Below are 15,538 nucleotides of genomic sequence, written 5' to 3' on the forward strand. Positions count from 1 at the left end.
TAAGCTTAGACCACTCCTAAATGAATCCATAAGCAACCTCAATATTTCTTGTTTAAATGTGCAATCTAAAGTCCTACGCGCCACACTGGTTCCTTCAGCTTGTTTCACAAACTGCTGGGATGGTTGTGGACCAGTCATTGCAGCAAGCAGCATATGACTCACTAAAACCGTGCGACATCTAGTGGGCGTTTTGGGAACCGCAGCTTTTCAGTGTATCACAAAATAAAAAATAAAAAAACACTATTGCAGTTTGCCAGGCCATTTTAAAGGACACAAAACTGTTCTTAATCAATTAGAAGTAAATAAAACAGCTCGTTATAAATGATACAGAAGAGAAAAGGGATAAATGAATAGAAATGAACCCTGAGCGGGTTGTACATCCGGGACACGTCACCACAGCCCGCAGACGGCTCAGGATCCGGACTCCGCTGCAGCTTCGCGTTCCTCACATTTCCACCATGGAGACTTTATACAGTATACCCTTCTCTGTGCTGGAATGTCCCAACATAAAGCTCAAGAAGCCGTCGTGGCTGCACATGCCGTCCGCTATGACCGTTTACGCCGTGGTCATTGTGTCCTACTTTCTCATCACTGGAGGTAATGCTAAGCTAACACCACTAGCCACCTAGCCTCTTCAGAGCTAACCTCTTGGCTCATCTAACTACTTTTATTACACTACTAGTTACTGAAGTCTGTGTTTATGTCTGAAATAGCCTTTAGATTGGCGTTTTGTAGGTTTGTTGATAATGATACGCCTGTCGGAGAGTGGAGGCTAGTTTTCCAGCGAAGCTAATGTCATAATCTATCTTGAAAAACATAAACATGGTAATATGCAGCACACAATAATATGACAATGTAATATAATATGAGATTAAACTGAATATAATTTGGCTAGATGTTGATTTCAGAGAATAGAAAGTACCACAACTTTAATCTACATCTGCATGCATTATTTAGGCTTTTCCTGTATTGTATACACACATATCTTTTACTTTTTTTGGGTGTATTCAGTATTACTTTGGTCAATGAAATAGTGATGATTATAAATAACTTGTCATCAACCTCAACACAAAATACTTGTGTCATTAACATTTGATCCAACCAAACTGTGGTCTTACATCTTCGTCAAAACATATTGCTAAAATTCTTTGTACAACTCGTAAGAATCAAATGTTTTTATATGGTCTCATTGCTAATCAAATTAATTTCATTTGTCTTTGCTCATCAGGTATCATCTACGACGTCATTGTGGAACCACCAAGTGTGGGTTCAATGACTGATGAGCATGGACATCAGCGGCCTGTCGCCTTCTTGGCTTACAGGTGTGTCAGTGTTAACAGTGTAATAAAATCCTATACAAAGAGCTGTTGTTAATGTGCGCACATTTTGTATTCCAGAGTAAACGGTCAGTACATCATGGAAGGGCTGGCCTCCAGCTTCCTCTTCACAATGGGAGGTCTGGGATTTATAATCCTGGACCGCTCCAACGCTCCGAACATTCCCAAACTCAACCGCTTCCTGCTGCTCTTCATCGGCTTTGTCAGCGTTCTCCTCAGCTTCTTCATGGCCAGAGTGTTCATGCGGATGAAGCTGCCGTAAGTCTTAATCCATCGGTACCCATAAATTTAACCACAGTCCACATGATCTTTCCGGGCTTTGCCTCCAAAAATGACTCAAATCTCTGCTTGTGTCTTCAACTTAGTGATATTTACTCATTTGTTTTGTCTTTTCAGAGGATACCTCATGGGCTAAAGATACCACACAATTCAACAAACACATTTGGATGGACAGAGGACGTTCATTATGTGGAGAGAAGTTCATATAAAATGATGGATCCAGATAACCTTTCGCGCCATAAAACATTATGGACTGAAAACACTGAACTTGCCTAAGAAATTATCTCAGACTGCTCTGACTGTCACAGTGGCTCTGTCTCTACTGCTCAGTGTCCTCCTTTCCAAACTCCTCATTATTTTCCCTCCAATTGGTGCAACAAAAGTGGTTTCCTTAGCAAGACCCAACATTAAGTCTTATGAAATGTGCCTCAAAAAGTAGAGTGAAGAATGCAGGTTGCTGAACACTGACGGGACAGAGGCACACTTGAAACAGGATTGGCACGGTGTGAATTGTTTAGAAGGGTGTCTGGATAACGTTTAAGTTGTATTTTTTTGTATTAAAAATATTCCGAAAAATAGATTTGAACCTCTTGCAGTTTGTTTTGTACAGGGTTGTGAAATAAATCCTCCCTTTCTCACTTTCTTGCGTTTGACTCATTTCTGAGGACTTGTGACAATATTGTTTCTATAATTACAGCTTTGTCACTTTCCCTCCAGAAGGTGGCGTTATAGATCTTCCACACAGTTAAAGTGATTTCTAGTTAAAGCAGAAGCTTCTATGACTTCATGCATTAAGGTGGGAGAAGATCCTGTGTGGAGTTTGCATGTTGTCCCTGTGCATGTGTGGGTTTTCTCCTGATACCCTCCAGCAACTAACAATGTAACAACGGCCAAGCGTAATACCTGCCAATAACATAAGTCTGACATTTGGAAGCGCCAAAGCTAAAAACCAGCCAATATTGTAATAAAATAGTAAAAAAAAAAAGACAGCCCTTATTTAGAGTGCTGCATAGTTGCATGTATTCTCAATGAATGATATTTATACCTATATCTGATAATCAAACACAGAAAACCCGCAAAGATATATTTGATTTTCATAAAATGCAGTCCTATTTATGTATTTTAACATTGGCAGCAGTTTTTACATTTACCAAAGAAGAATAATGTAATTACTTATTGAATTATTGGCCAAAGGTTATTACAATACTGGCTTGTTATCGGATCTCACTTTGGGAGGAATTTCATGATTTTTTCGCACATTATGTCCTACAGTAAAAACACAATCCGAATCCTATGTAAGGCCACTATTATGCATCAGTACTTTATCAATACCAACATGACAGCTGATCAACAACCACAACACATCACTGCAGCATAAGATCATTTCCCAGCTTGAGTCTCGCGCACGTACTGTCATGCACGTGCCCTAGTGAAAATGACAATAAAGGAGAAAGGCCACACGGAGATGAATGAACAGAGCGATATTGCGTTGATCGAACCAAAACCTGAAATAATTTAATCGTGGCGGCCGCCACGATTGTATGGGAAACACAACTTTACAATCAAAAACAGCAGCTTCGATCTAATCCAGAGAAAGTAAAAAAAAAAAAAATAAAAAATAGCACTCACCCTTCACTTGTAGATGAAATCCATCCTGCGATCCTTTTTGATGAATGGCTCTATGAGGCTGCTTAAACCACTGCTGTTCCATGTTCTGGAGCTGTACTGAAGAGTCAACATGGCCAGCAGAACAGCTTGTTGTGCTCCCAGCTAGCTAGCTGTCACCCAGTCATAATGTTGGTAGTTTCCCCGCTGTAAAATGCTGCACAAAGCCTTTGGTCTTCCTCTACTCACAATTTACCCTTTTCCTGTAAACAGAAGCCTTAAAAAAGGCACCCGAAGCAGTTCCGCTATCGTATCACCCGATATTTCTGTTAAATTAGCCGCCATCACCTCCAGAATAGCAGATAATAACAGTGCGTCATCACGCACCTGCCCATTGGCCAATCAGTCAAGCTCATTTCAATGACGACACCAAAACCAGCACGAGAAACTCCGCTTGCCGGGCGGTCCGTCAATAACATATCAAAATTTGATTGGCTGATAATACTGTCACTCAACATTTTAACCCAATAGCAGCGTTGAGCTTCGATCTGCAGTTAGCGATGCAATTACTGCTGTGATGCGTTTATAGGACATAGGAGATTTGAGCTCCACAAAATATAACCAGTCATTGTCTGGATAAAGTTGCATACTGAATAAGCAGCCTAATTGATTCCAGACACAGATTTCAGAATCACTTTTTAATTATAAAAAAAAAGAAAAATAATTTTTGACGCCCCTGACTGCACACCACTGGACAAAACATTAGATCTGTGTTTTATTCATGTTTCTAAAGTACAATGCCTTGCTTTTTGCCTTGAGATCAAATATCTTTAAAGATGTTTTCTTTAGAAAACACAAACATCAAATCTAGAGAATACTGTGATGAACATCCCAAAAATAACCCAATGAGGAGAAAGAAAAAAAGAGCCATCATATATGTAGGCCAGGAGAGTAATTCCAAATGTGACGATAAAGATTTTAAGAGCATGAAACTGATTGGGAGGGTCAAAGTACAGCTCCTCCATCACCTCAAATTTATCAATGAACACATCAAAGATACATCATTTGTAGCCGGAAGTCTGCAGGTCAACAGAGTTACTTTCAATTCAGCAAAAATCACTTTATTAACTAGATTTGATACTTGGGTTTGGTGATGACGCTGATTGAAAGTCATGGCGATGATGCAGAAGATACTTGGTAGGAGACAACAGGTAAAACAGCTCACTTTGTACTCACTCATAAATAGAAAATACTCAAGTAATAATACAAGGTAGTCCTCTAAAAAATGCCTGTGTTTAGTAGATTTTAACCATGTGTAATTGGATTGTAAATAGCAGGTGATCAATTTACTTGTGTAAAATATTTACATTAAAATCGAATTTCTCACAAAAACAAACTTTGTAAAAGTCCTCTCTCAGTCCAAAAAACAAATGTTTGAGGTTGACTGGTTACTCTTAATTCCAACCTCCGACCAGCAGCCTGGATTGGGTTAAATAAAACAGTACATAAGAGAGATGGATGGATGGAAGTGGCTTACATGGTGTACATGATTACAGTTTCATTCATTTTTTAAAAAGTACAACTACCCCACAATAGTACCTAATCACAGTCATGCGAATATTTGTAATCTGTCACTTCCATTCTTGGCTACGAGCTCTGAAACCTTCGTTTTGATCTTCCCATTTATAAAGTTGCGGCAACGTTTCCTCCATTCATCAGCAGTCATCAACAGAAAGAGGATACTTCATAAAAGATTATAAGAGACATGAGGCGGTAACTCTGACCCCTAAAACATATTCCATAAACCTGTGCCAAAGTGTTAGGGTTGGTCTCTCCTCTTCATTCGTCTTCCTCTTACCAAATGCTGCAACCTGATCATTTCCCTCGTGCTGTGAGCTGCCGGCTCGGCATGTGACGAGTGAGTCCCTCGCCTCTCATCATCTCCTCTCCCGAAGAAACTGCAGGGACTCGTGCCAAGTTTGTCTACTGCAGCTCAGAGAATTACCTTTGAGTTCCACCAACAGCCATGCATCATCTTTATTTTTTGTCTCTGCACAGTTTAAGATTAGGACCTCGGTCTGTGTGGATGCTCTAAACAAATACAGTTAAATTACATTTTGGCATTCCTGCCAAATGGCGTCCCTGTTTGTTTACAGCGCAGGCAAATAAAGACACAGGAGGAGTGCATCCACACTGAAGTTAGTTCACACTTTTCATTCAGGCTGCAGAAATCAGCTCTGTTGTATTTTAATCGTATCACTTTGACAAATACAAATTGGTACTTATTAAAATACACTTTCATTAATAATGAAAATTACACAAATGTTGGCAGATTAAAAAATTAAATAACACGGTATAGGTAACATGCAGAGCAGCAAATATAATTATGACAGACGAGTTGTGAGGCCAAATAAAGTGCCTTGATTCCTGAGAGCGATTCAATGTAAAGCGGCTTTCTCATAGATTTCCAATACATTATTACCAATAATAATTTAATGCTGAAGCACATTTTCCCCAGTTATTTTTTTGGTCGAGTATTTGTGACATCTTTTATCAGTTCTTTACATAAAATGTGTTATTTGACAACCGGCGGCTTCATGTCTTGACGCGTTTGCTTTGTCTGGTGAGTTGAGGAGCGTTTCCCCGGCGTTGCATGAAGCCGTTGTTGGACTGGTGAACATTCCCATCAGCCGGCACCTTCAGATCAAATTGTGGAGACAAAGAGTTGAGATAAATGTTCAGCGCAGCGGGAAAACATTTGCATGAGACAGTTCACTACTGTCACACTCACCTTTCTTTTACCTCCTTTATTCTCGTTTTCTGACACGCAGTGCAGCTTCAGGCCCAACGCTTCCTCCAGTTCTGGAAACACACACACACACACACACACGCACGCACGCACACACACACACACACACACAATAACTGAAAACTCGACCGTTGCACATATTCACACGCAGCACAGATTGAAAGTAATCTGAGTTGCTAACCTGTGAGGATATGGTCGATTTTTTCCACAACCAAGTCAACGTCCTCCGTGCTGAAGCACAGTGGGGGTTTAAACTTCAGCACATTGCGATGAGGTCCGTCGGCGCTGAGAAGGATGTGTTGTTCCTTCAGCCTGAGAAAAAAAAGATTCAGTTATTTCACACTCTTCAAACTGTTTCTATCATCGGTTCACAGCAGAGTACGCAGCGTTGCAGGGGTTAACATTTTACGAAGCTGACCTCTGATTGGATGCTGACCTCATGAAGACTTTTTAGACAAATCCACATAGTGTGTTCAGTAAACGTCACCTGTGGTCCTTTATTGGCGAATAACACATGTTGCTGTAATGGAGGATGACAGAGTAATCTATTTATATATATGATTACAAATATTTTTAAGCTGCAAAGCATGAAAAAATTGTGATTTTGTAAGTTTTGTGACTTTTTATTAGACTTGATGAGATAAAAAAAAAAAAAAAGTCATACTTCCTTATATCCTGATATATTTTGTTGCAGTGTGTAAAGTGTTTTTTTATCAGTGCAGGATAGCGACTGGCAATAGGAACCAGTGATAGCGACAATAAAGTTTAGTGTACTTTATCTGTAAGTGCAGGAGTTAATAAGTTTCCTTTGGAATATCATCGCTGTACCAGAATGTCCCGTTCCAGATGAAATGCTGCATGATGAGATATTTCTCACGGTTATTGTGACTTTAATCATTAATGTATGTAGGTGTTAGTCTTACACTTACTTATAAATGACTTCTTGGGCCTCTGCTGTTGCAGGTGTGAGCTTCACTTTGTCCTTCACCAGCTCCACCCCGACAAAGAGACCGCAACCGCTGTAATACACAACAGACACACAATCGCCAAGTGCTACATTTCCAGAACTCATTTATTTGCTGTAACATATTTCATTGCAATACAAAGACCCCCCCCCCCCCCCCCCCCCCAAACAGCATAATCAATCAATAGTTTTAAAGTAAACATCACCCACGAAGCTGACAGGTAAGTAGAGTTGCAGAGTACATGCGTCACTTTAACTGTTCCACCGTTAAGTCACTGACTCACATGTTGGTTTAAGATTTAAAAGAACACGACTCATGGGTAATCTCATATTAAAAGTTCTGGTTTGGACACATTCAGGGGTTTTACAAAGCAGATCTATTCAGCACAGAGTACTGTCCTCTGTATCTTCTTACCGAATGTCTCCGATCAGCGAGTGCTTCTCTTTCTGCCTTTTCAGCTGATCGGTCAGGTAGCGGCCAACGCGTACTGCGTTACCCTGCAGATCCTCTTTCAGAATCACGTCTAAGACGGCGAGACCGATGGCACACGACACCGGGTTTCCACCGAACTGAGAGGTGCACAGAGATCAGTTCACAGTGGCCGCTTGGAGAACAGGCCGACACTGAATGTAAGAAACCCCAGTTTGTTAGTAGACTAAAAGAATGCGAGATGCTTTAGCACAGCCGAAACTACATTTTTATTACGTAACGGCGACTGGAAATACATGCAGCACTACATGAGAGGTGTCATTTTCATCAGTGTTTTCTTCTGCTCGAGGAAGTAACAGAAATCTGAGATGCTCAATGCAAAAAGAAGGGAATGTACTTTTCACATAATGTGGAAAACAGATGTGTTGATGTGCTTGGCAAGCACGGACAAGAACATCATGTGAACTAGGTCAAGTCAGGGAAGACTCAGAACTGTATGTCATGTATCGTGAATCAATAGTTATCTGTCGGTAATCCTCACCGTGTTGAAATATTCCATTCCGGATGATGTGAAGGCCTCGGCCACCTCTTTAGTTGTCACCACACATGACATGGGGTGGCCGTTGCCGATGGGCTTTCCCATGGTGACGATGTCGGGGACAAAGTCGTCTCCTTGAAGCTGGAAGGCCCAGAAGTGGGTGCCAACTCGACCGAAGCCCACCTGCACTTCGTCGGCAATGAAAACACCCCCGGCCTTACGGACATGTCTGCACATGGGCAGAAACACAGGAGATAGAAGCACAGCAAAAGAGTTTATTGAAATCCGTCTTCGCAAACGATACGATACAATAGGTAATAATGTTCAACGTCTCCTTTGTACTTGCTTGTACTTGGAAAGGAAATCTTTAGTGGATCAATTATTCGAGTCTTCACAGTTATAAAGAGCAAAATATAAAGTGTTTTATTACAATAACTTGGCTCCTGCGTCATGCGCACGAGAGCGAGAGAGCGGTCGTGATAGTACGCACAGTAGCCAGGATCACTGCAAACTAAGCCTGTGCAGCCACAGCTGTGAAATTGCAGTAAATGAGCAATGTGAGCTGATGCAGCTCCCTCCAGCCACAAGCAAAAAGAAAAGTGTTTTATTCCTTAAAGACACGCTGCACGCAAAAACCAATAAGAAATAAACTTCAATCTGAACTGAAGTGAAAGTGTAACCAAAACGAAAAGTGTTTTCACTTATTTCCAGAAGAGTGACAAGGTTCCTTTTGTGTCTTTTAAAAGCACTTGTGAATTGAATTATTATCAAAAATCGAGTGCTGCCAGGAATATGTTTCTTGCAACATTTTTCTCCACAGTCACGGTCCTGAGCATGACCACAACACAATGACTCATTAACAATATGGATTTCCTGGGTACGTACTTTGCCACTTGCTGAAAGTAACCCACAGGAGGAATGACCTGCCCGCCGCAACTTTGCAGCGATTCGGCAATAAAAGCAGCAATCTGCAGAAGAGACAGACATATCAGGTCTATTAATGAAAAGCCAGAGTTCAAGTTTGGGCATCAACGACCTCTGGATCTCTTTTTGTGATTTCACTGTTCGGGTGGGAGTGCCAAACGCCAGTGTGGCAGTTGTGTAACGCTCGGCGAGACGGACGGTTGTTACTGTAGGTCAATACGGAGAAAATGTATCACTTCCGGACAATATACTGATAAGAGTATCACGCAATGTCTTTTATATGATCAACAATATCAGTACTTTGAATATTCAAAGATATGTGTCCCTGCTGTCACAGAAAAGTGTCCGATCAGTTTTATTATCTCGATTGAACCGAAAACATTTAAAACCCTCTCATTTAATATATTATCCTCAAATATCGACATTAAAGGAAATGCCTGATCTCAAAGGTCTTAATAGTGATTATTATTTTATTATGAAAGGATTAGTAAGTGTACTCTCAAAACCATTTGATAGATTTTAACAGTAGAAATGTGTTGAATATATTCTTGACTTTATTCCCGCATCAATTTATATCTTCGATTGACAAAACAACATGAGGGAAGAAAAAAAAAAAAAAGTACCTTGCCTCCTTTTTTGTCGACTTTTTCTATAATATGTTTGACTTCATCTGCATACGCTGTGGCAGGGTCAGGGTGGTCCGCTCTGTATTTACCTCTGTACACATCTGGGCTGGGAGCCTGAGGGGGGGGGAGGAGGGGAAGAAATGGTAAGACATGCTGATTAATTCTGTATTTTGAGGGTGAAAACATCATTAAATGAAGGCCAGTCTCTGTCTCCCCGTGCCCTGTGAATCCTCTGGCTCCTGATTGGCTGGAAAACTGTCCCAAAGTCAGCTGGAAAAATGCCCTGAAGTGACCCGCATGCGCAGGCGAGGCCGTGACATCAGGAGCCATCAGTGTCCCTGCGTCGCGCCTCCTTCAGCACACAAGTTGTGACACCTGTCCCACTGAAAGACTGTTCAGACTGACGTTTTGAAAAACATCACTTATGTATCAGATTCAGGTCCACATAGGAAAGTGGCTTGGCTCTCGCTTGAGAAAAACTGGATTAATCCTGTTCAGGCTTGTTGACAGAGGTTATAAAAGAGCAGAAATGTCAGATTCCAGACACTTTTCAATCTATGTTGGTTCTGTGCCCGGTGGCGGACTGGTGACCTGTGTAGGATTTACCCCTTGTTTGCTTTGTTTTTGGCTGTGGCTGCAACTTGAGAGGAAATCCTGACCTAAAAACAACTTATACATATACTTACAACATGTTGAATCAGTTTCAAAAGCTTTGATATATTTTAATCATTAAGTGAATCTGTTCAGAGATGTGTAGGGATTCATGAAAGCCAAATTAAGTTAAGAGGATGACCAATAATCACTTATATCTCATACACAGAGTGAATTGTTGGCGACCACGAGTAACATACTTCGGCTGCTGAAACACACAACCACGCCAAACATCACTTGTTCTCCTGAAGACCGCAATGAAGGCGCTGGCGGGGTATTTATTTGTTTATTTTTACATTAGGGAGTCAACTTAGATAGGATATATCAGTGTAGAGGCAGATTCTGTTTTTTTTTTGGCGGGTGTAAAAATAAGTTTGAAAACACTCAAGAGCCGCAGCTTTATGATGTCAACGCCCAGAAGTAGATGAGTGAAAAGTATTGTTTGAAATGCTCCACTACAAATGAATTAAATGATGGAGCCGTGTGCTTTTCTGTCTCGCTGCTTCTTGTGTTGTCAGTTAAAACTGTAACTTTTACCCTTAACCCAAGAGCACTTTGCTCCCATTTTCCGTGTGTGTGTGTGTGTGTGTGTGTGTGTGTGTGTGTGTGTGTGTGTGTGTGTACGTGTACGTGTACGTGTGCGTGCGTGTGTGCTGAACACTCATCGGCCTGCCAAAAGCCGACAGAACAAGTTGAGTCATGGTGTTTTAATAGTGTGGTGGTTCGCTAGAAAACACACTCACCACATGGACAGATGGATTGTGCTCGGCGTCTGACAGCTGGCGGAACTTATATGGACTGATGTCAATTAGCGAGGAGACGTGGCCATGATACGCACTGCAAACAAACAACACACACACCAACTTATTAAGGATGACTGCAGAAAAAAAAAAAAAAAAAAAGAGAGAGAGTCACGGCTCATTGTAATTAAATATGACGTGTGAAGTGTTTTTAGGACAATGAGCAGGTAGCAGTACTCACTTGTCCAACGTGATGACATCTTTGTGGCCTGTGTATTGCCATGCCAGTCGCAGAGCCAGGTCGTTGGCTTCGGAGCTGAAGTTCAAAGGGGCAAGGGTTACTCCGAGTTACTGAGTCACCACAAAATACACAGCCGGAGTCACGGATATCACTCCACCGGGTCGGACACAGCGTGCCGTTTTAATGCGAGCGCACAAGGTTGCCGCCTTATCAAAATCTTTAATGCAAAAATTTAAAAAAGAAAAAAAGTTTTTTATCTTAATTGTAATGTATATGCATTTTCAGAGACATTTTGTTTTTCCACTCTTCGCTGACTCTGATCCAGGAACTGTACATTGCTGAACCTGCCGCGCTGCCTCTGCCCTACTTATGTGTTTTCATATATTACGACTTGTTAGATACCTGCCTTAGGCATATTGGAGAAGAAGTTTGCAGGCAGTGGTTAGTGGAGTTTTCTCAAGCTGAGCTAAAGGGAAAACATCAGAACACAGAACAATAAAAGCGTCTGGACGGTTGAGTCCAGAAGAGTTTTATTGTCCCATATTATCCCCACTGTACATGTGCAGCCTGTCATGATATCTGCTTTGTCAGGTTTATATTATCTCTCAAAGAATGTTTCCACTACCACTGATAACATTTGTTAATGAGTGTATATGGACCGTCATTATTACCCCAGACAAGATCATTCCTGTTCAGCAAAGGGTGTAACAATAAGTACTAATGCTCATCTAGTGCCGTTCGATCAATGCAAAACTAATTCTCTATTTAACACTTTGGATTTGGTCTCAGCCTTGCTCTTCCGCGGTTTTGGCTTCGTCGGCTTTCAGTAATCTTTTATTTAAAACGCAGAGAAACTGAGCTTTGAAATCGAGATTTCCTCTTCCAGAACAGATACTGTTCTGAACTCCAGTACACTTGGCAGTCGTGCACGTGTTGCACGTGAGTGTGATTTACAGCGCTGCGTGTTTGACTGCTGCAAAGCTTTACAGAGCCGCACACCTCAGGCTGAGTAATCGCACCAGATCTGAAAGAGCACGCAAGTAAATTAGCATTGTATCCAACTGCCCTTTCATTATGCACAGCCTCAGCTCATCCACACCCTGGGCTAAAACAGGTCTGGGTCATATTTATTTTTCTATGCATTGTCTTTCTGGTTCCATGGGAAGCCAAAATGTGACTTACCCGGAATTGACAAAATAGCAGACTGACAGCTTGTCAGGCAGCGTGGCCTGCAGCTTTTGTGCGTACAGCACAAGGTTGTCATGCAAGAAACGTGAGTTGGTGTTGAGTTGTTCCATCTGCTCAGCTCCTGCCTTCACCACGTCTGGATGACAGTGACCCACTGAGCGACGCAAGCAGAGGATGCACAGGGTTAGAATTCCTCACATACGGAGTTATACAATCATACCAGATTAACCCATTACAAACATATAACAGAATGAAAAGGTTCTCAGGTTTCACAGCATTTTGTCTGCAAGGTGTGCAGACGGTGTGTGTGTACTGTGGTCGCTTTCTGAAAATCCTCCGGCCTCGCGTGAGAGAGAGGTGTCTCCTTTCGTTTCGGTTGGAGTGAAGGGAGTAAGGTTGGGTGCATTAATGAATGTAGTCTGCCCAGATTCAGTGGCTGTGTCCGTCCTACCATGAGCCACATTGTTGATGCAGTCCAGGTAGCGCTGCCCCTTCTCATCATACATGTACTGGCCTTTGGCTTGCACAATCTTGATGGGGTCATGGCTGAAGAAAATCTTACAAGAAGGCCTGCAACCACACACACAAAAAAAGGGGGACATTTTTACTTGTATAGACTGAAACAAAACTTTAATGTTGGTTGCAGTGAGACATTACAGCGCAATTAGACAGTAACAAAGCGACGCAGTGTAAAATATATATAATAATAACAATAACAAATAATATAGTGTTATTATTTGTATTCTATTAAATGAGTTTAAAATCTGTGAGATGATCGAAAGGGCAAATCCAATTGTGAAATTTAATTTTAATGTCAATATATGAAAATGACAACTTATTGTAAACTTGACGGTGTCACGCAGGAGAAGAGAGGAAATGTTCTTACCCAATGTGCTTCTTCCGCAAGTCTATGGTTGCCTTTTTGTCCAGTTTTCCTGCGGACATCATGATGTTTATTGCGGCTTTCTCAGAGAAGAGACGCTCCACGCGCATCTGCTCCAGGCAGAGTAACGCCGGCCGTGCACGTGCGCGCGCGTGCAAAACAGAGCCGGTCGGTCTCTCCCTGTACGGAAAGTCAACGAGGACAAAAATGCGCCAAATTCTCCTTGACGTATTTTCCCGTTTGTGTCCAGTCTTCATCACTAGGATCTCCTGTTCACAGTTTCTAACAGAACTATTGAGCAAAGTTCCTTTTTTGTTTAAATGAAAATATGGTCAATCTATCCAAAATTACCTTACGTAATAAGAAAAGCGTTTTATATTTTCGCATTTCTATAACTTATAGCTACTAAAACACTCCACAAGGAAAGCAGCATCATTTTATTTCCTCTTACTCAGCTGTGAGTTACACATTTCAGTCACTTACATGATGATTATCAGCTCCATGATGTGTTGGCCATTTCTTCTGCTATATCAGCATCACAAATCACAGATGGAGGAAGAAGTCGTCATGCCATCCAGCAGGAAATAGGATTTTAAAAGCTTTTTAACTTAAAAGGAATACAAATTTAAAAGAAAAACAATGAATAAGTGTGAGGGGGACTGATGAAATATAAGCTTTGCTGCAAAGTGAAAGCACAAACACAGCTGTGGACTTCATTACCCTACAACACTTGTACCTTGTGTTGTAGGGTAATGATATTTTTCAAGATTGTGTAAGTTACAGTTCATGGGTTCAGTTTTATGGTAGAATAGTTTACGTAGAGGGTTTGTGTGTGAAACACAAGAGACAGAGAGAAAGGAGGACTCTGGCGTTGAACGATAAAGAAGTTCCTATAGGTCCTAATACAGAAACACATCTCTCCAATAACTCATTAGATTTGAAATGAGACAAAATGACTGCTATTTTTTCCCCCAGGCATGCTTAAAAACGGACAATTCGGATTATCTCTGAGCAAATTTATTCAATTTCTGTACTTGGACAACAGTAGTTATGAGGACAACCTGCAGATCTGTTGATGAGGTTGAGACGAGATCCCAAACTCAGTTTTTTAAATAAGAACATATTTTATTCCTCAAAAATGATCATCGCGGGATTTTTAATGTCTCTCAGTGTGCATCAGTTTACATTCTGGTGGTCAACTCGGCTAAAATTCACATTTCACAGAACATAATCATTTCAAATATCAATGTGAACAAAAGCCAAAGTTACATCTGTATTTATGGGTAAAATTGCTCACTTATCAAATATGTTGTACTGTAGACAAAATATAGATTTATGAAATTTGAAAACTACTGCAACAGACACAGAAAACTACAAATAAAGTCAGTTGTTTGGTGTATTTGAAAGACTGTTTATTTGGCTCCAACAGTACAGTCATATGAAATGTCAACTTGAAGTATAGTGTGTGTGAACATAAGGGTTTCGAAAGAAATGTCAATCAAGTTGGAAATACAATGCAGAATAGAAACTGAACAGATACAAAAACAAAGAAAATAAAGAAAAAATTCATTCATGACTCCAATAGTGGATTTTTGCTTTACATTTCTGCTACAGTCTGCAATTTGTTTTTTAGGTTTTAAGCGTGTGTAGTAATGTATTCAATTCATTAAGGCTGCAGTGTCTCGCGCGAGAAGAGCGATTTCTTTTCAAAGTTTTTTTTTTTTTTTTCACCAAAATGCACTATTATTTTGACAAGTTTTGCAGTTTGGTTGCTTTAGAGCAAAACTTGACTCAGGGCATGTCTCCATCTATGAGAAATAAAGAGATGAGAACAGAACTGATACGCATCGACCCACCGGCTCTGTTCATACCGAGACAGACTCAAATGTTTGAAATATTTTTGGCACTTCTGCCGACAGCAGAAAATAACCACTTTTCTTTTTTTTTTCTTTTTTTTTTAAACAAAGAAACACAACAATCAAATGATAAATCAAATTTAAAAAAAAAATAAAAATTAGCTGCACATGCTAATGATACAGCACCTGATGAGAACAAATACTGTAACAAAGGCTTTAAAAAAAAAAAAAAAATACATTTCAAAAACTTGGTAAATAATAAGTAATGGGAATAACACTTCAAAATATAAGTGAAGGGACCGTTTGTAGCAAAAATCATGTAAATTGAAATTCAATTCTAAGCTCCATGTTTACGTACGTTTCTTTTTCCACTGCTAAATAAACATTTGCGTTCCAGGTAGTGGTATGTAGGGTAGCACAACTAAACAAATGGAGCTCGTAAAAAAAAAAAAAATCCCCGCAGTGTG

The 15,538-nt window shown here is 40.5% G+C and overlaps 2 protein-coding genes across 2 annotated transcripts; one reads left to right on the forward strand and one right to left on the reverse strand.

The window, feature by feature from the left end:
- The first annotated feature begins 209 nt into the window (after positions 1 to 209).
- On the forward strand, positions 210 to 2,255 carry ostc (oligosaccharyltransferase complex subunit). Its single transcript, XM_080486638.1, has 4 exons — positions 210 to 597; positions 1,229 to 1,322; positions 1,398 to 1,595; positions 1,734 to 2,255. The coding sequence occupies exons 1-4, from the start codon at positions 357 to 359 to the stop codon at positions 1,750 to 1,752; spliced, it is 552 nt and encodes a 183-aa protein (XP_080342764.1). The 5' UTR covers positions 210 to 356; the 3' UTR covers positions 1,753 to 2,255.
- Positions 2,256 to 5,202: 2,947 nt separating this feature from the next.
- Positions 5,203 to 13,373, reverse strand: etnppl (ethanolamine-phosphate phospho-lyase). The gene is made up of 13 exons (XM_080485967.1): positions 13,219 to 13,373; positions 12,784 to 12,902; positions 12,327 to 12,486; positions 11,145 to 11,219; positions 10,907 to 11,000; positions 9,510 to 9,626; positions 8,848 to 8,930; positions 7,966 to 8,191; positions 7,410 to 7,564; positions 6,960 to 7,049; positions 6,212 to 6,342; positions 6,013 to 6,083; positions 5,203 to 5,918 (listed from the first exon to the last, which is right to left on the reverse strand). The coding sequence occupies exons 1-13, from the start codon at positions 13,323 to 13,325 to the stop codon at positions 5,817 to 5,819; spliced, it is 1,530 nt and encodes a 509-aa protein (XP_080342093.1). The 5' UTR covers positions 13,326 to 13,373; the 3' UTR covers positions 5,203 to 5,816.
- Positions 13,374 to 15,538: the final 2,165 nt, after the last annotated feature.

The sequence above is a fragment of the Lipophrys pholis genome, assembly GCF_963383615.2.
Source record: "Lipophrys pholis genome assembly, chromosome: 18".
NCBI lineage: Eukaryota > Metazoa > Chordata > Actinopteri > Blenniiformes > Blenniidae > Lipophrys > Lipophrys pholis.